At 44.7% G+C, this 20678-nt stretch overlaps 1 protein-coding gene across 1 annotated transcript in view; it reads left to right on the top strand.

The window, feature by feature from the left end:
- Window positions 1-20678, top strand: part of LOC134640553 (alpha-2-macroglobulin) — a 53711-nt gene that overhangs the window by 16352 nt on the left and 16681 nt on the right. Inside the window, exons 15-25 of the mRNA XM_063492447.1 lie at window positions 9-158; window positions 1794-2054; window positions 4664-4751; window positions 10426-10567; window positions 11602-11827; window positions 12295-12421; window positions 15289-15410; window positions 16521-16572; window positions 17091-17174; window positions 17255-17431; window positions 18078-18159. Of these exons, the coding sequence (XP_063348517.1) occupies window positions 9-158; window positions 1794-2054; window positions 4664-4751; window positions 10426-10567; window positions 11602-11827; window positions 12295-12421; window positions 15289-15410; window positions 16521-16572; window positions 17091-17174; window positions 17255-17431; window positions 18078-18159 (1511 nt within the window). The remainder of the gene's footprint in view (window positions 1-8; window positions 159-1793; window positions 2055-4663; window positions 4752-10425; window positions 10568-11601; window positions 11828-12294; window positions 12422-15288; window positions 15411-16520; window positions 16573-17090; window positions 17175-17254; window positions 17432-18077; window positions 18160-20678) is intronic.

Raw genomic sequence — 20678 nt, 5'->3', positions numbered from 1 at the left:
CCACACAGGTGTCTCTGAAGTTCTCCTCCCTCCAGGAGCTTCCAGCAGAGAGGACCACCCTCAGTCTCAAGGCTCACCCTGGCTCCTTGTGCTCTGTTAGAGCTATTGACCAGAGCGTCCTGCTGCTCCAGACTGAGCAGGAACTTACTGTCAGCTATGTACGACAATCATTCGTCCTACTTTGATCCATATTAAGAACACTACCATTACCATAGTTTGGTTTTGTAACAACATCTACTTTGTACACCACTCAAAAAAATTAAATGCGTAGAAATAAGAAAACACTGGAAGACCTGTTGGCTCTTAATCAATTAAATATTCAAGATAAAAGTTCTTGAAGTTTAAAAGTATCTGAACAAACTAACATACATTGAAGTAGAAATATTGTTTTTAATTGCTTGATGAAAATCCTTTGCAGTCAAAGATTGCTTTCACATCCATCGACATCAACCAATGCAGTGTTTACTCCCTTGAGCTGTTTTTTGGGCCTTTACTGCCTTCAGTTGCTGCTTGATTGTGGGTCTCTCTGCTGCTGGTTTTGTCTTCAGTGTCTGAAAAGCATATGCTATTGGGTTGAAATCGGGTGACTGACTTCACCACTGAAGAGTATCTCATTTCTTTACCTTGACAAGTCTTTGATTGCTTTTGCAGGTATTATCCATTTGCCCTAATCTGATCTGCTTTCTAGCATTTGGCTGAATCTGAGCATAGAGTGCAGCTCTGTACACTCCACAATTCATCCTGCTACATCTATCAGCAGTCACATCATCAGTAAACATGAATGGCCCAGTTCCTCTGGCACACATGCATGCCCATCCCATGACATTGCCTCCACCATGTTTGACAGATGATATGGTATGCTCCAGTTCTGCTACAGGTTTATGTTGGTTTCGTCAGACAAAATGCCTGTTTAGGCTCTCGTACATGTTTTCTAGTCAAGTCCAGTCTGGCCTTCTTGTTGAGTGTAACTAGTGGTTTGCATCTTGTTGTATACTCTGTATTTCCATTCATGAAGGCGTCTACTGATTATGTACTTTGACAATCGACGGTCTACCGCCTCAAGATTTCTCTTCATACTGCTAAATGGTGTAAAAGGGTTTTTCTTAACCAAGGGAACAAATCTGATCATCAGCTTCGGTTGTCTTCCATGGTCTTTTGGTGGTGTTGACCTAGCTTATATACAGTGTTCCTTCATTGTTAAGAATGCACCAAATTGGTCATTTGGCCACTCCTGAAGTTTTTGTATCTGATAGGGTTATTTTGTTTTTTCAGTGAAATGATGGCTTCTTTTATTTGTACAGACATCTATTTGGACCTGGATTTTGAGACTTCCTGTGTGAAAGTTGAACATTTGGAAACGACTCTTTATTTTAGTAATTAGCAAACAGGCCTCGCCTATAAATTGTATAGTCACTTTTGAGCCTTGGCGGTCTGGATTCACAATCATACCAAAAATCATAGATAAAAATTAAAATCATCTTGAGGGCTGTGGATGATGCAGTTTTCCTGATTCCATCTCTGTCTGCCTCTGGCTCCTGGGGGGCTGTGGCCACCACCTCCAAAACCATCTTTTTTAGTCGGTAGTGTTATTTCTCCAGTGCATCTGTTGTCACCTTCATTTGCATCAAAGCAAATATATATTTTATAATATGCCTCATTCACCCATTCAAACCCACTAATACAAGCACTTTTTTCCTACACTGCTGATAGCTGTTAGCTGCTGATGGATGATAAGAGAAAAAGATCACCGCTATCACCCCACCAGGCTCATGTACAGATGTGTTTTCATGCAGGTATATAGTCAGCTGCCTGTGGAGAAGCTGTCTGGGTACTCCTATGATGTTGAGGACTCAGAGCCATATCCCTGCTACCCCTTGCCAGTGCCAGATATGGTAATAGAAGCAGATTTGGAGACAACAGCAGCGCCAACAGCACTGCCAACAGCACCACCAACACCGGCCATTGTGAGCGACAATCTGGGAGCACGGCGAGAAACGCGCTCGATCTACTATGGACCAGGCAGACAGAAGAATGACGTCTACAGCATCTTTAAAGTAAAACATTTGTTCATCTAATCTGATGTCTGACTGAAACTACACAGTAATATTAATGTCTCCTATTAGCTGCAGAAGACATGAATCAAGATTCAAAGATTCAAAGCGTTTATTGTGATGTGTACAAAGAAAAGCATTTCTCTGTACAATGAAATTCCTTCTCTGCTGTCCACACACGGATGCCGGATAATATGTACAAATAGAACTAGAACAGATAAATACAAATAGTATGAATAAATAAATGGAGACAAAAAATTGAAGTATTAAATAGATTTGTGTGCAAAAGAGCTATGAGCTTAATATGCTGGTTTGATATGTGAGATGACCTGATGTGCAAAAATTATTATTACTCTTAGAACAGGTCAGTTGTTCAGGAGTGTGATAGCAGTGGGGAAGAAGGAGTTGTTGAGTCGAGATGTTCTGGATTTCACGCTTCTGAACCTCCGCCCCGAGGGCAGAAGTGTAACCAGTCCGTTTTGGGAGTGTGTGTGGGGTCTTTGAGGATGGAGGCAGCTCTCCTCTGGACTCTGCGATGGTAGATGCTCTGCAGAGAGGGCAGCGGAGTCCTGATGATCTTCTCCGCAGTTGTTATCACTCTCTGCAGCTGGTCAGTGTGCTCTCCACAATGCAGCTGTAGAAGCTGCTGAGGATCTTGGCCGACATACCAAATTTCCTCAGCCTCCTCAGGAAATACAGTCGCTGCTGAGCCTTCTTGACCAGCTGTGTGGTGTTCAGTGTCCAGGTGAGGTCCTCACTGATGTAGACGCCCAGGTATCTAAAGCTGCTCGCCCTCTCCACACCAATCACTGCAGTGTCGTCCGCAAACTTCAGTATGGGTGAAGGTCTGGGAGGCCTGTGAGGTCTGGAGGGGTCTCAAAGTGGGTGTAGAATCCATTGAGGTCATTCCGTAGACTGCCTGCAGAGCTGATGGTGTTGATGGCGGCCCTGTACTCTGTGATGTGCTGTAAGCCTTGCCACATCCGCCTGGGGTCAGCAGAACAGTAGAAGCCATCCAGCTCCTCTCTGTACTGCCTCTTAGCTACTGTAATGGCTTTCTTCAGTTCATACTTCGCAGCTTTGTACTCTGTCTCATTCCCTGATCTAAATGCGAGAGACTGAATACGCAGCATGTGTCGTACCTGACTGTTGATCCAGGGCTTCTGGTTGGGGGGGGACTTCCTGACGTGTGTGGTGGGCACAATATTGTCAACACAGGCGCTGACGTACCCAGTCACATATTCAGCATAGTCCTGTATGTTGACAGAGCAGTTCTCCTTGGTGGCTGCAGTTTGAAACACATCCCAGTCTGTTTGAGCAAACAGTCCTGTAGGATGCTCTGTCTCTGGGGTCAACAGTTTAACAGGTTTGATGACAGGGTTCTTTGTTTCAGCTTCTGCCTGTAAGCTGGGTACATGAACAAAGAGATGTGGTCAGACTGTCCAAAGTGGGGGCGTGGTGCAGCCCTATATGCACCACCTATGTTACTGTAAACATGATCCAGGGTGTTCTTGTCAAGGGTAGGAATGGCCACATGTTGGTGGTATTTTGGGAGTACAGTCCGTAAGTTGCACTTATTAAAGTCACCGGTGACGATAAAAACAGCGTCTAAATGAGTTGTCTCTAATGTGCTGATGACGTCATGGAGTTGGCCGAGCGCTGCCGCGGAGTCAACTTGCAGCTGGATGTAACAATGGCCAAAAACACAGCTGAGAACTCCCGCTGCAGATAGTAAGGGCGACATTTTAGGATTAAAAACTACAGTGAACACATGGAGCCCCCCCCCCTCTTGCCTCACTTATCACATCTCCGAAGTGCACTCCTGGGGTCGGCTGACTCTCTAGGGCTCGGTGCTTCAGGGCCTTCCTGAGGGTGGTGGTGGTGTGGTGGTATCTACCGGGGCGAACAATAACTTGAGGCTCCGGTGGAAGGGTAAAGTCTGGACGATTGTGTGAGTTACCGATGTCCAGTAGTGCCTGTCTCGGATATGTTAACAGTGCACAGCACTTATCCAGTGCAAAAAGAACAAAAAACAAACAACAACAAACAAGTTGGCATCTGAGAGTGGAGCAAGCAAACACGTCTGCCTCGAGGGGCACCATGATGTATGCACTGGAAGTAATGTCATATCTATCTATATGTCTATCTAGATATTCATATGATCTATATCTAGATATCTTTTTTTCTCTGTAGGTCTTTCGCACTCTTCGAACCAAAGTTTGGTATCATTTAGCTGTACCACATCCTTCTTTCCAACTGTACTGTTTTTGTTCTTTGTTTTTTGTTTTTTTGTCAATTTTGCCACTCTTCTTCCTTCTTTACCTGTTTCTGTTTCTCTCCATCTATCAGCCAAATCTTCTTTTGTGTCTTTATCCTTGTATTTAAAAATAAATAAATAAATAATTGCTGTATCTCTGGCTTTACCATTTCTGCTTTTTCTTCCCGAGTCTCTATTGGTGTCTTTATCTCGCTCTGTAGCAGTTTGAGATCTATTTAAGGTAGCGTAGTTGTTATGCCATTGTTGTTTTATTTTGTTTGTTCTTGTTTTTTGCTGTCATAAGTAATAATCTATGGTTTTACTATGACTTGTTTTTCTCTTTCTCCACTTCTAGGAAATTGGACTCAAAATTATGACGAACTCTGATGTGAAGAAACCTTACAACTGCGACGAACTGAGCTTCTATTTCAGTGTAGAAGATAGTAGGTCACTGCTATTTTCTGTTGACTCCAATGCCCATTGATACAGCCTTAAGAAGAACTGTTGTTTTTACAACTTGTGTAACTGTAAGCTTTATTTACACTTGCAAAAACAGTAAGTGAATCTCTTGGAATCGCCACCATTTCTGGCTTGCTTTCTTTAATGGGTTCTGTTCTTTGTCGGAGTATGACAAATGCAGTCTGACTAATCAAATGCAATTAGTTGTACTGTTCATGTCTTCAAAGCTCCTTACTTTACTAACTGGTGCTATATGGTCTATGGTCTGAGATCCCTCAGATAGCAGTTTCCTAGATAGAATGAGATGGCTAGATATGAAGTTAGGAGTTACAGTCAGTACAGCCACAGCAGTTTTATGTCTGTATGTATGCATGTATGTTTTGTGGAATGCATCAGCAAAAAATTGGCAAACATGTTAGCAATACCAGTAACTTTAAACATTTGGCTTCCTTTATAAGCCATTGCTACAAGGCTAACATTAGCATTTTATACTAGGGATGTTCCTGTCGACTAAATAAGGAAAAAAAAATAGACTGACTAGTGTAAAACTAAAAAACACTCAGGTAATCAGATTTGAGAAATGTTTAATGGAATATGTCAAAAACTAATAGCAAAGGCATTTAAAAATCAATTATCAAATTCTTCAATAATGAATCAGGCCTAGATTAACAGGTTTAATCTATGGTGCATCTCAACAACAATGTGCCATCTAAAGGCAGATGGCTGCATAACATTTAGGACACAGTAATTTACCGGCGTTGGGCATCAATTTAAATTTTAACAATTAGGTTAAATGATTAATAAGTCTGGTATCACCTAGTGACAGCAGTGAGAATTAGTTGGCTATTTGCGCACAGCCCTATTTTACACTCATAGTCTAAAGGCCTTTACACACCGGATGCGTAAAATCCATGCAAATATATCCTGAAAAAATTTTTTCTGGACTCGGATATCCTTAATACAGCCATTCAAACCCACCACATAATTTCACTGGATGAATTTGTGGTATTTTTTTTTTTCAAACTGAATTATTTTTTTCTAAGTTTTCACCTGCGAATAAACAGATCTGACCAATCACACCACTGCATTTGGCAAAAAGTTACCTCAGACATACAGCTACACGTTGCTCCGACTCCCTCGCCTCGATTTCTCTGCCTCCACATATGTGGTCCCAACTCTGCCAAAAAAGGGTTCAAACTGACACTGATATCCTGAAAAATGTGCAAAAGTGGTTGTGATACAGCTTAGACTCCTGTATCCAACCATGAAATTGTCCTTGTTGCTGTCTTCTCTTGAGAATTGGATGAACTCAGAATCCTGTTTACTTACTGTTTACTCTTTTCTCTCTCTAAGGGTGGGTAGCTGGTCTAGTTTCAGTAATGAGGTTATCAGTTATCCATCCATCCATCCATCCATCTTCTTCCCCTTATACGGGGCTGGGTCAAGGGGACGGCAGCCTAAGCAGAGAAGCCCAGACCTCTCTCTCCCCCGCCTCCTTCCAGCTTGTCCCCTCGGCAAGCTAGAGGAGGCTGGTGTTCCCAAGCCAGCCAAGAAGTATAATCCGTCCGGCATGTCCTGGGTCTGCCTTGGGGCCTCCTTCTGATGGGACATGCCCGGAACACCTCACCCAGGAGGTGCCCAGGAGGCATCCTTGTCAGATGCCCGAACCACCTCAACTGGCTCCTTTCAGTATGGAGGAACAGCAGCTGTACTGTGAGCTCCTCCCAGATGGACGAACTCCTCACGCTATCTTTAGGGAAGAGGCCAGCCACCCTTCGGAGGAAGCCCATTTCTGTCGCTTGTATCCACAATCTTGTTCTTTCAAACACTACCCACAGCTCGTGACCTTTGGTGAGGGTAGGGATGTAGATCGACCGGGAAATTGAGAGCATCGCTTTTACACTCGGCTCTCTCCTCACCACAACAGACCGGTACAGCTTCTGCATCACTGCACAGCATCATCTGTCAATCTCCCGCTCCCTTCTTCCATCAGTTGTGAACAAGACCCCGAGATACTTGAATTTCTCCACCTGGGGCAGGACTTATCCCTGACCCAGAGTGGGCACTCCACCCTTTTCCGGCTGAGGACCATGGCCTCAGATTTGGAGGTGCTGATTCTCATTCCCACCACTTCACACTTGGTTGCGAACTGTTCCAGTGCGAGCTGGAGGCCATCACCCGATGAAGCCAACAGAACCACATCATCTGCAAAAAGCAAAGATGAGATTCTGAGACCACCTAAGTGAAAGCCTTCCACCACTTGGCTACACTTAGATTCTGTCTATAAAAATTATGAACAGAATCGGTGACAAAGGGCCACCCTGGTGGAGTGCATCACGCACCAGAAATGAGTCTGACTTATTGCTGGCTATGCAGACAAAGCTCCTGCAACGGTTGTATAAGGATCAAATGGCCCGTAGCAATGGGCCAGACACCCCATAGTCCCGGAGCAGCTCCCACAGGACACTCCGAGGGACACAGTCGAATGCCTTTTCCAAGTCCACAAATTGCATGTAGACTGGTTGGGCAAACTCCCATTCAAGTATTGTCGAGTGGGTAAAGAGCTGGTCCAGTGTTCCACGACCAGGACGAAAACCGCATATTTCTTCCTGTGTCCGAGATTTGACTAACGGATGGACTCTCCTTTCCAGCACCCTGGCATAGACTTTCCCAGGGAGGCTGAGGAGTGTGATTCCCCTGTAGTTGGAACACATCCATCCTTCTTAAAGATGAGAACCACCACCCCGGTCTGCCATTGCAGAGGTAGGCCCCTGATCTCCACGCAACATTATAGAGATGTGTCGAACAAGACAGTCCTAAAACATCCAGAGCCTTCAGGAACTCAAACCTCATCCACCCCAGGCGCCCTGCCACCAAAGAGCTGTTTAACAGCCTCAGTGAACTCTCCCCCAGAGATAGAAGAGTCATCCCACTCGTCCCCAGAGGTGGCCTCCGCTCCTGGCTGAAAATGACTCCAAGGTTCCTCATAGTGTTACTGGAGGCTAAGGTAAAGCCATCCAGAGAAAGTTAGATACCATATTTCTAAGATTTTTTTAGGGTCAAATACAATAAAGTTTTATCTGAATTTAGAAGCACAAAATTAGAGGTCATCCAGGTCTTTATGTCTTTAAGGCATTCCTGCAGTTTGACTAATTGGTGTGTGTTATCTGGCTTCATGGATAGATAGAGCTGGGTGTCATCTCCATAGCAGTGTAATCCAGGAGATGTTACCCTTTCCCTGGGGTGGAGACAGGCAGACCATCCCCGAAGGCCCCGCATCCCAGACCCCAACCAGACGGCCAACTCCTCCTCCCAGCCCCCCGCCCCAATGGCTAACAGAGAATGGGGGTGTGTGAAGACCCCATACCTCCCTCCGCCCACTCATATGTGGTGTTGCTGCGTGCTGTTCTAAAGTGCATTTAAAACACGGGAGGGCATGGTGCTTCCTGCCAGAGAGCAGTAGGTAACAGCACGGCCCCTCCTGAGAAAATTGAGAGGTGGGCACCTCTGGCGCCCATGCCCACCTCTCAATTTCTTCTTTCAAGAATTATTCAAGATTTCTCAAGAATTTTTGAGATAAAAAGGAAGGTTGGAGATCAGCCTATAATTAGCTAAGACAGCTGGCTTTTCAAGTAGTGGTTTATTTAATGGTTTAATTTAATTTTATTTAATTACAGCTTAAAGACCTGTAGTAGATAGCTAATATTTAGAGATAGAAACATTACATAACACAGAAGGCTTTATTTGGAGAAAAGGACTCTAAATAAATAACAATGGTACTGAAAGTAGCTGTACATAATGCTACATCTGTGAGATGATTACGAGTATTTTTTTCACTAATGGTTAAAATTTTATTTAAGAAATTCATGAAGTCATTACTAGTTAACGTTAAAGGGATGGTTGGATGAACAGAGCTCTGACTTTTTGTCAGCCTGGCTACAGTGCTGAAGAGAAACCTGGGGTTGTTCTTATTTTCTTCAATCAGTGACGAATAGTAAGATGTTCTAGCTTTACGGAGGGCCTTCAGAGCCTTCAGGAACTCAAGGCAAAACCTTCATCTCAGTCTGAAAGGCAGTCCGAAAGTCTTTTTCCATGGCCTCTCCAAACTCCGCCCACACCCAAGTTTTTGCTTCAGCCAGTGTTGGTACTTACTGCTGATACTTACCTGCTTCTGAAGTCCCACGGGCTAACCAAGCCCGATACGACTTCTCCTTCAGCCTGGTGGCTCCCTTCACCTCTGGTGTCCACCATTTGGTTCGGGGTTTCCATCACGAGAGGCACCAACCACCTTGCGGCCGTGGCTCAGTGCAGCGGCTTTAGCAATGGAGGTGCTGAACATAGTTATTTCGGACTCAATTTCCACAGTCTCTCTTGGAATGCTGTTGAAGCTCTGCCGGAGGTGTGAGTTGAAGATCTCGTGGACCAGGCGTTCCCAGCGCACCCTCACTATACGTCTAGGTGGCAACTCCAGACTGAGATGGAGTCCAGCCCCTGTCCAGGAGACTGGTTCCAGAGCACAAGCCGTGGCTGAGCTGAGGCCACCAGGGAGGTGACATTCTATGTCCCAATCACTAGTTTTGGAAGTCGGGGATCAGTCTGCTAGGGCCTGGCCGCTGCCCGACACACATTGCACCCAACCCCTACCTCACCTCGTGTAGGTGGTGGGCCTACAGGAGGATGGTCCCTTTTTCGGGCTGTGCCGTCCAGGCTTCATGGACTAAGCCTAGCCACCAGACCAGGACCAAGTTGACATTTACGCAAAAGCCTCCTGACAACATAGCCCCTGGGATCCCTGGACACACAAACCCCTCCAAGGTAACAATTCATGGAGGGGAGGTTATCAGTTATTTTCTTTATAAATGAGGAAAGAAAATAACTTAGTTCAGGGACTTGATGCTGATGGTAAATATGGGTCACTTTCCAGATGCTTCCATTGTTTTCTTTCACATTCACCGCCATACCTGTCCTTCCACTTTATTATCTTTATTTCCTTTTCCTCCCTATTAGCATTTCCTGTTCCTCTGCTGCGCTCAGGGCAGTTGGGATGCTACACTGACTTCACCATTTGGTGGTGATGGTATTAGAAAGTACAGCCTATCCCAGTATTGACTTCAGTTGGCATCTATATATTATGCTGAAAGCCCGTTTTGGAAAGTCTAGCTTAGCATAGCTTTAGTTGTTTTTTGAGAGAGTGTAAGATTTCTTTTTGTGTTTTTAAATACAAGAATTTGTTAATTGTTAAAAAAGTACATTTTTAATTAGTGGAGAAATATTAGCTGAATGCATAAAACACTAAGTGTACCTATTATTCCTTTTTCCAATTTCTTTGTAGTTTTTCCGAGCTGTTGTTATGTGCAGGAGGCTGAAATGAGCTCAGTGGTTTCCCCAGAAAGTTTATTCTGTACATCAGGATGCCGCATTTCCAGTAGATTTAACATTTCCATCATTATCCAAGTCACTCCTGGGATGCTAAAAAGTTTCTCCCACTAAAAATGCTGCGTCTAAATGTACAGACTCAACGTTCTGGGGTTTCCTTACCTGGATTTTCGAGCAAGCATTAGGAAGTAACACAATTATTATAACTTTTGGTTTATTTTTTTAAAAAAAGGAAGGAAACAAAGCCTCCCCATTTTTCCCTCCCCATTTAAATGCTCTCAGGGCTGGACTCACCGATCCCCTTGGCCTTCAACATGATGCCTGATCCTGTAATTACCCCGCAGATGTCTAAAGTGGACAGCAAAAAGGAGACTATCAGAACGTTCTTCCCTGAGACCTGGATCTGGGACCTCGTTACTGTGGGGTAAGATTAACATATCTTATAAAAAGAATCACAGCACTGTATTTTTTTATGACACTGAAACTGTTTTTAGGTAATCAAATGTGAATAACATGGATGCTTATTGCTTAGTCCAAATAACAGATATTAATGACTAATGCTTATGTCAGTGATATTTACTAAACAGAGGCAGCTGCTTTCCCTTATGTTCCACATCTTAAAGTCAAAACACAGCTTATCATGTATGAAATTCAAATGAATTTGAGTAGAGACTTGAATTCATCAGTATAAGTATATATATACATATACACTCATCAGGCATAACTTTGTGACCACTGACAGGTGGAGTGAATAACACTGATTATCTCTTCATCATGGCACCTGTTAGTGGGTGGGATATATTAAGGAGCAAGTGAGCATTTTGTGCGGTGTTCCCAGTCTGTGTGGTCCAAGGAAGGAGCAGTGGTGAACCAGCGACACGGTCACAGAGACCCATTGATGCACATGGGGAATAAAGACCGGCCCTGTGTTCCATCATCAGAGCTGGACCACGGAGCAATGGAAGAAGGTGGCCGGGTGTGAGAAATCACGTTTTACGTCACGTGGATGCCCAGGTCTCTTATCTGGGGAACATCTGGCACTAGGATGCACGATGGGTAGAAGGCAAGCCGGCAGAGGAAGTGTGACGCTTTGGGCAGTTTTCCACTGGGAAACCTTGGGTCCTACCATCCCTGTGAATGTTACTTTGACATGTAGCACCTACTTAAGCATTGTTGCAGACCATGTACACCCTTTGGTGGAAACTGTAATCCCTGATGGCCCCCCCATGTGGGACGTGCTGGACAAGTCCGATCTGTGGAGGCCATGCCTCACAACTTGCAGGATTAAATGATCTGTTGCTGACTTGGTGCCAAATACCACAGCACACCTTCAGAGGTCTGGTGGAGTCCAGGCGTAGTAGGCAGGTGGTCACAATGCTCTGCTTGGTCAGTGTATTTGGGGAAAAATGCCATACTACTTGAACTTTAAATGTCACGTCTGGCTGTCTGTTTAAACAGAGATAGTGGGTTGGTGAGCATGGAGAAGACGACCCCTGACACCATCACTAAATGGGCAGCCGGAGCATTCTGCGTATCCTCTGTGGGCTTTGGTGTGGCTCCCAACACCGGACTTACTGTCTTCCAGCCGTTCTTTGTCAGTCTCACCTTGCCATACTCTGTCATCCGAGGAGAGGTGTTCACCCTCAAAGCCACCGTCTTCAATTATCTCTCAAAGTGCATTATGGTAAAAAAAACCAACAACCACATCTGCTTCTTACAGATCCTTTGTACTTAAGGGCATCCACAAGTAAGATGACACCTGTGTGATTGTGGAAAACATTTGTGAAAATGCTTGGACATGTTTTTGTTTTCTTTTTGAAATTTCATTGTGTTACTTTGCATCCCCAAAAGTTGATTCTGTTCATCTGGACGTAGCGTTTTCAGTGTAACAAAATCAACTTTTGGGGATTTAATCACCTGGATGATTGAGCATGCATCAAGACGTATTACTTTGTAGTTTTTGTTTTGTGTGACAAATGCGTCACAAACTCGTGCTGTGTGGATGAGTGGTTCTGAAGAAAGCTGCAACCCAAAATGATGGCTGGGAGAACAGACGATCTCATGAGCACATGTTTAATCAGTCCTCAGTGTGACGCGTTACTGCACCAGTTTGTTGCATTCGTGTGTTCTGTGTTTGGTTTCTGGCTGTAGGTTCAGGTAACACTGGCTGCCTCTGACCAGCACACCTTCAGAAACTGTGATGGCTGCATTTACAGCGTGTGTCTTTGTGGAGAGGAGAGCAGGACCTTCTCATGGATTGTAACTCCGACTACCCTAGGTATTCCATTCTTCCCTTTTTCTTAAGTGCGTATTATCCAGTTCAGGAGCCTCATCAACTTGTGATAGGTAGCCGGTCCATTGCAGGACCTGTTTTGGTTTTTATGGTTGATAATCATGACTCAGTTCTGTTTGATTTGTAAATATATTTGTTTAGTTTCACACCAGATCTACCTTGAGCCATGTGTGGATTTTCAGTATGCCACCAATGTAAACAAATGAAAAATGAAAGAATTGCAAGCAGCAGATCTTCATGTTTCAACAGTTCCTAGAAATATTTCTTGTTGGTATCAAATGATCCTCTACATCAGAATTCCTTACAAAGGGATTCCCTACTGGGCCTTTAGTTCTTTAATTTTCTTTTTTAATGTTTATTTATAAGATTTTAAGTTCAAAATTACATCAAATCACACAAGACAAAGGAAACCAAATTCAAACCAAATTCAACATCCAAGCACAGCGAAAAGAAACAAACATCAAACAACAAAAAACCACCGGTTAGTCATTCCAAATCAAAAGTACAGGAGAAATGTTCCGATGCTGCAGACAGAGTCCGAAGACAATGAAGTTAGACAGGGCAACAGAGAGTTCACCCAGTCCAGACGATCCGTCCCGGCCCGAGAAGGAGTTGGGGTCCGGCAGACGTGTAGTTTCACATCAACACAAAGTGCAGTCGACTGGGTTAAAGATGATGTTCAATCTCTCTCCCCAACCGGTCGCAGCAGATGGCCCCGCCCCTCCCTGAGCCTGGTTCTGCCGGAGGTTTCTTCCTGTTAAAAGGGAGTTTTTCCTTCCCACTGTCGCCAAAGTGCTTGCTCATAGGGGGTCATATGATTGTTGGGTTTTTCTCTGTATCTATTATTGTAGGGTCTACCTTACAATATAAAGCACCTTGAGGCGACTGTTGTTGTGATTTGGTGCTGTGTAAATAAAATTGAATTGAATTGAATTAAATCCCCATTAATGTGACTGAGAAAAGAGCCCCAGCGTTCGACAGATTTAAAGTGAGTGTCAGCAGGATGATAATGAACCTCTTTAATATACAAACATGCAATCATCTCACAGCAGTCTGGGCCTTTATATGCAGAATATGTAATATCTCACTAAATGGACCAGGAGCCACCTTTCATTACGTGGAGATTTGCAGACATGGAGGTAAAAGAGGGAACTAACTGAAAAGATGCACAAATCCATCACCAAAGCAGGCCGTAATGAACTGGAATATACAGAGTGGTCTGTTCATACAGTTCTGCAGATGAAATCAAAACAGAATGCAATGATTTGCAAATCTCATAAATCCACAACAGCACAACACAGTTTGAACATTTTAGGTGTTTTTAGAGCAAACAGACCATTTTACTAAAATTAATGGGAGCAGCATACTTGTGTGGCATCCCTTTTTTATTATTATTATTAAAGTTTAAAATTAGTTTTCAATTTTTGGGGGAAAACGGGAATGCTGTGTCCTCTGGACTAGAGAAGGCAGGGACCACCAGCTCCACACCCTGCAGCTCTGATGGTATGGAGGTGCACTGTCAGCCTCCACATCAGGAAAAGCACCAGTATAAAAGTTTTTAGAGCTGCATCCATATTTCAGAAGACGATGCTAAACCGTGTAGTGCAGCCTTTACAGCAGCGTGGCTTAACAGTAGAAGAGTTTGGACTGTTGGCATGAACCAAAAAATCCAACTACAATCCTCTGCGGGAAAAGATTGGGACAACATTCCTCTCCCACAAGTCCAGATGTTCCCAGGTGTGTATGGACTGCTGTTAAAAGAAGCATGGATGCTACAGCGTGGTAAACATGACCCCGCCCATGGTTTTTGAGGTGTTCTCTTACCACTAAATTCAAATTAAGCTCATTTTGTTTCTTAAAACTGTAGTTTTTATTTTTTCTGGTTTACTTTTATTTCCCGTCTTTAACCATGTTCTGTTGTATAGGAGAAATTCAAATGGAAGGTGGTCCCTACACGTCACATGCTGTGTGGCGTTTTCCCACTTTTAAAGGGAAAATGTAAACAACTTTGAGTGTCTTTGTTAAACCAGTTTTAGCTTAAACAGGACATCTCAGATTCAAATCAGAAAAAAGAAGTGAACGAAACTTCATTCTTTTTTTTTAATTGATTTTGGTCTAATCAGCTGTTTGAAGACTGTCACACGGTGTCAGCCGCTCACAGCTCCGCTCTCCCCAGCTCCTCATTACCAGAGGCAATTCTCGAACTGTGCAATGCAATTTTCATGGCTTTTAAAATGAAATACTGATGTTGTTTCTTTCGTCCGACACAATCTCATGCTTTGAGTGAAAAATGAGACACAACGGGGTAATTAATCCGTATTGAGGGCGCTGAGGGCTGTTGCATCTTCATTGCTGGAAGCGAAGACGGGCGGCTGTTGTTGGAGCTCTGCCTGTCCTGAAAGCAGAGGATTTATATCAGCCTCCATCAGCAGGGATGGAGATGAGGCTCTGATGAATGTCAAATTGCGCTCCTCTAACTCCCCCTTAGAGGAATGCTGACAATCACTTGTACTAACAAGTCAGGTAGTATCTCTGACGAAACAGTCAGAAACCTCTCCCTCAAGGGGCGATCTGTACTTGTCCTCCGTGTGAAGGATTGTGGGCTGTGATGGAAGGAAGGTGGGGGTGGGAGACAAGCCGTGTGCTATAATAAGGCAACAAATGGGGATTAATGAGGGCGAATGCGATGGGAAACGGGGAGGAAGGAAAACACAGCGAGGATAATGAGTTGGCTTGAGAAGCAGATGGGAGGCGGTTTTGCCTCTGTACACAGAACACGACAGTACGGCGGGGGAAGGGAGCGGTAATCGATACAGGCGTTCCACAGTGACGCCGTGTGTGTTTGCTCACAGGTAAGGTAAATCTGAAGGTCAGCGCTGAGGCCCTGAAGACCGAGGCGCTGTGTGGCAACGAGGTGGCCACAGTCCCCGACGTGGGTCGAACTGACACCGTGATCCGCACCCTGCTGGTGGAGGTCAGTGACATGACAAACTTAAGGTGTTCACAGGTCCTAAGCTGATAGACGTTGTCAGTATTATTTTGATCAGTTATATTGTGGCGAGAATAATGTCAGAATTTTAAAATCTTTCAGTTTCGGCCACAGTGGCCCACAGATTGTTTTTGACAGCGTGTTTTAGGAAAAGGTGCAGGTGGGTTGCAAAGCAGTTTGCAGAGGCCAGGCTAAAGCAGGTAAAATCCTCTGCCCTTTGTGATATTTGACAATTGGGTTTGTGGAAGGACGTCAGCTGAGCCATTATCTGATGTGGGCTGGCACTGAGATGAGAACTAATGATGCGCCGGCTGTTTCCCTTTGATGGAGAGTGAACATCAGATATGGAAATCTGTCAAACCTGGCTCAGCCATTTTTTTAAAATATGTGTATATGTGCAGTGTATGGATGAAAACAGGGGCCACACTTCTCTGTTTCAGTCCCATGGCCACAGCTATAACACTAAGCAACTAGCCACCCGGCCAGTCCGCCTTTGCAGATATCTGGGTCAGTCTAAAGACAGCACAGTACTGTGACAGAACGCCCAACAAGTCTGTTTTTCTAGATGGTGGACAGTGAGCTGTAATGGTCATGTTGGCGCCTGTTAAGAAGTGCACACCAGGAGCTTCAAAGGTCTTTACTGTGGTGATGGGCATGGAGAGAGGGAACCTGTAACATCGCACAGACCTTTACTTTCTTTCTGTTAGGGCAGCTGTTATCACTTCAGTTTCAGTCCACTTCTCCTTCCCGTCTGCATTTTCTGATGATCGGCTGTATCTGCAGTTTACTGTAGTTCTATAGGAGCTCTTAAGCATCTTTATTTTAGTTCGACTTCACTCTCAAAGTACATGACTGGTATGTTTATACCGGGTCTCGGTCAGCTGCTCGGGTCGTCCTCTGACTGAAACAAACGGCTTTAGCAGCTTTCAGCTAATGGGAAAGTCAGTGGGACTGAGTTTAAATAATCCAGTTCACTCTAATGTCTGGAGCATGTCACCAAATCAAAGCTCACTGTTATTATGTTTAAGCTGTTTAGAAATTTGTTTGGAGTGATGAAATCAGTCGGTCGTCTTCACTTCTGTCTCTCTTCCCAAGGCCGAAGGAACCCCACAGATGGTCAGTCACAACGTTCACCTCTGTCCCCCAGGTAAGGCCTCCTAACTCTGAATGCTGAACTCTGAACTCCAACTGGAGCCTTTCATTCACACCTCACACATGCATCATAACACTTCCCTGCATCATGATGGTTATTCAGCATGGCGAGGAAACCAAATTCCGAGTTGTGTTTTCGTTGTGTATTTTCTCCACTGGCAGCAGATCTTTAGCTAAAGTTGAAGTCGAGCAGCCGCTGTAAGCTGCACTTTCCTCACTGTGATCAACTAAATGACCAACATGAGCCGTCTCGTGTAATCTGTAGTGCTGAGCTTGTCTCCATGTCACTTGGTTTCAAAATAAAAGCGCTGCGATGCCTTGTTGTGTTTCACATAAACAAAGCAAACTGCTTGTAGCTTCATGTACATAACAGTGTTTTAACAAAGGTCAGGGTCTTTAAATAGTAAAATCATTCTGTTTGATAAACTTCAGCCAAGAAAAGAGGTTGAGCTAATTCTTTCATTAATGAAGCTTTTTCTTCCTTTTCGTTGTTGTTGTTGTTGTTGTTGCCAGATGGGGTCACGGAGAAGAATGTCTCTCTTCTTATGCCCGAGCTGTTTGTGGCTGGTTCTGCTAGAGCGACCTTTTCTGTGCTTGGTTAGTGATTCTGTTGTTCAGTGAACTTTAATTTGCCAGGTGAAACATCTCTGTAGCTTTTCCTCGGTTTGCTTCTGCAGGTGACCTGATGGGCAGGGCAGCGCAGAACTTGGACAAGCTCCTGGCCATGCCGTACGGTTGCGGGGAGCAGAACATGCTCCTGTTTGCTCCCAACATCTTCATCCTTAACTACCTGAAAAGCACTGGTCAGCTGACTCAGAGCATTCTGGACAAGGCCACGCACTTCCTGGAGAGCGGTAAGCACTTGGGGCTTTTTTAGGACAAGGTTTAATGTGCGTGCTCCACCCCCACGCAGAATGATCACGATGATGGTCATCAAATTAAACCTTAAAAAATGCATCAGATGATAACCGTAAAAATGGAAGAGTCGCTGCTATTATCTTAAAACTGTACTCCACTTTGACTTGGACTCAGCCACCGTGCTAATTCCTAAACTCTGCATATTGGCGCTGATAACGGTCATCTGTGGGTTTTACATCTGCAAAATTTGAATCAGCTGATCTTAAAGCTAGTTTTAATTATTTATGGCAGCTGAGTAGAACCAGTGCAAAGTTAAGAGGGTGTGATCTTTAAAAACAGGGCACCAAGTCAAGCTCAGGGGCAGTCCTTGCAAATCAGATCAGACCAGTCCACACAGCAAGCTGTTAAGTAATAAATCAACTTAAATGGCAATAACTGCATATGTGTTGGTACTGAAGCCTTGTAAGTATGCACATTTGACGGGGGGCTCCTGTAACATAGCCGGACTGTAGATATGAATTGCACTTGAAATAAACTTGGCACCAAAACTAGAGTTTTGTACGGTAAATAAATCCAAATGTACTTGATTCAGATTTTCTCTTTTTTTCCTTTTTATTGATTTCTTGTGTGTTTGTGTTGCAGGATATCAGAGGGAGCTCACGTACAAGCATGACGATGGTTCCTACAGTGCATTTGGGAAGGCAGACTCCTCTGGAAACACCTGGTCAGTAACGTGAATGAGAGCATGAAGATATAAGACGTAGATGGTGATACAGCAGCTGACTCTTAGTCCCAACAACAGGCTGCTAATAGTTCATTGGGATGATGGCCTTTGAATTTTAGCTCAGAGTTATTCTCCTACAGTGTCGGCTGGTGAGGGTAAAAGCTGACACAGCAGAGTATTTTACATGACAATATTGTATGTTTAATCATGCAATATTGGTTTATGAAATGCATTAAAATACTACTGCAAGAGGGCTCATCTCACCAGAATCATGACCATCTACCATCCTATTAAATCAGCTCAGCAGAAGAGCCATCCAGCACTGGCAAACATAGCTCGACAAAGTTACTTCTTAATTAGGAGCAACAGATTGCATGTAATTGCCAACTTGACCTCATTCAAGTCTGACAGAAGATATTTACCAAGTTCAACTTTGAGGAGATAATTCACAGTGACAAAAAAAGATAATGTCACTGCAGTGACAACATGCATTTCAACATATGAAATTATGTAAATAATATTGCATCGTGTTGAGGGCTGCAACTCTTATTTCGGTAGTCGATGATCTGAAAATCTTTCTTTGATTAGTCAACGATTATTTAAATAACTCTGATCTCTGCTGCCTTCAGCCAACTGAGAGGTGCATTAACCTCTTTTAAGGACAAACTCATCTTTGCTTTATTTGGAGATTATGTATCGGAATTTCAGGAGCGGGACCACGCCTCCAAACACGCTCCTTCCAGTTGTCATCTATATAGGTTCCCCCAGTTCTGCAAGCTGTTCATTCTCGTTTACGTGCAAACAGGGTCCATTCCATCCGCTACAATCGTCCTCTTGTCCGTCAGCACATCAGATGAACAACTACTCAAGCTCTGCGTTCATGGCTTTTCCTCTGGCAATCAAAGGAGTACACCAAACGTCACGGCGGCGCTTCCGAGAGACCGCATGCTGATGACCTTGTAGCAGTTTTCTCGCCACCCGACATACGGTCCACTACGTCGATCCATCCAGCCATCTTATCTCCGCTAAATCCAGTTATGAAGTGACTTCGGACGCCAAACTCGCAGCTCCCCTCACGTCGCTCTGAAACGGGCCCACGGGCCGGGCGAGTTAGTCGAAAAGCTGACGGACATCAGCGCCGAACCCAGAAGCCACGCCGTACCCACGCTTCCAAACAAATCGCAGCTCCAACAGCAAAAGCTACAGCGTACTTCGTAGCTCCACCCACCTGCAAGCGCCAGGTAGCAGGGACAACTCAGCTCTGTGCTCCTTCCTCCTAACACCATTTAATGCAAGCTGGAAATCTGTCGCTAGCTCCATGCTCTACTGTTTCTCCATCGCCGTGATGTTTTCTATCCCTCCTTTCGCTAAATGCTCAAGCAAGTTGGCACTGGGATGCCCGGTTCTTCCCTATCCACCATTCGCAAACACAGCAGCAAGCTTCCTACCACCGAACTCCCAGTTTCTCAGTGAAGACGCGCACACACACACACACACACACAAAAAGGAACTGAGTCGCCAGTTCTCCATTCCTACGTGGCAAATGCAGCACCGAGTTGCCAGGTTCCCAGCGACTCAACCCTCCTTCACAAATTCTGCAGCTAACCTCGGCACCGGGTTGCCAGGTTCCTTCATTCTCATTCGCAAAAGCAGCAGCAAGCTTTTCGACCATCAGATTGCCAGTTTCTCAGCATAGCTTAAAAAAAAAAAGTACTCCATCCCTCTGTAGCAAATTCAGCATGCTTTGGCACAGAGTTGCCAGGTTCTCAGCCACTCATTCCTCCACGGCTAAACTCTGCAGCAAATGTCGGCACCGGGTTGCCAGGCTCCCAGCCTCTCATCCCTCCTCGGCTAAACTCTGCAGCAAGCGTCGGTACCGAGTTGCCAGGTTCCCAGCCTCTCATCCCTGCTTCGCAAAATTCTGCAGCAAACCTAGGCACCGAGTTGCCAGGTTCCTTTATCCCTCATTTGCAAAAGCAGCAGCAGCTTTTCGACCACTGGGTTGGCAGTTCTCTGCATAGATGGCAAAAAAAAAGCACGAGTTGCCAGTTCTCCATCCCCCCCGTAGCAACTGCAGCATGCTTCGGCACCGAGTTGCCAGGTTCCCAGCCTCTCATCCCTGCTTTGCAAAGTTCTGCAGCAAACCTAGGCACCGAGTTGCCAGGTTCCTTTATCCCTCATTCGCAAACTCAGCAGCAAGCTTTCTAATATAGAGTTGCCAGTTTCTCTGCATTTATCACAGCAAAGCAGCAGTGAATCTTTCTAACGCTGGGATGCCAGCTTCTCCGCATCTAGCCCTCAAATGCTAAGCAGCAGATGTTCCTTTCGGCACCAAAACACCAGGTTCTCTGTCTGTATTCCTCATTTGCAAATGCAGAAAACGCTCTTTGCACCGAGATGCCAGGTTCCGTTCCCTAAGCAGCTTACCCTTCCGTTACTGGATTGGCAGGTTCCGCCATCAATCACTTGCAAAAAAACCCCAAAACATTCCTTTCATCAGGATGCCAGTTTCTCTGTTT

This window comes from Pelmatolapia mariae, linkage group LG14 (assembly GCF_036321145.2).
Source record: "Pelmatolapia mariae isolate MD_Pm_ZW linkage group LG14, Pm_UMD_F_2, whole genome shotgun sequence".
NCBI lineage: Eukaryota > Metazoa > Chordata > Actinopteri > Cichliformes > Cichlidae > Pelmatolapia > Pelmatolapia mariae.
This window is presented reverse-complemented; position numbering and strand designations above follow the sequence as displayed.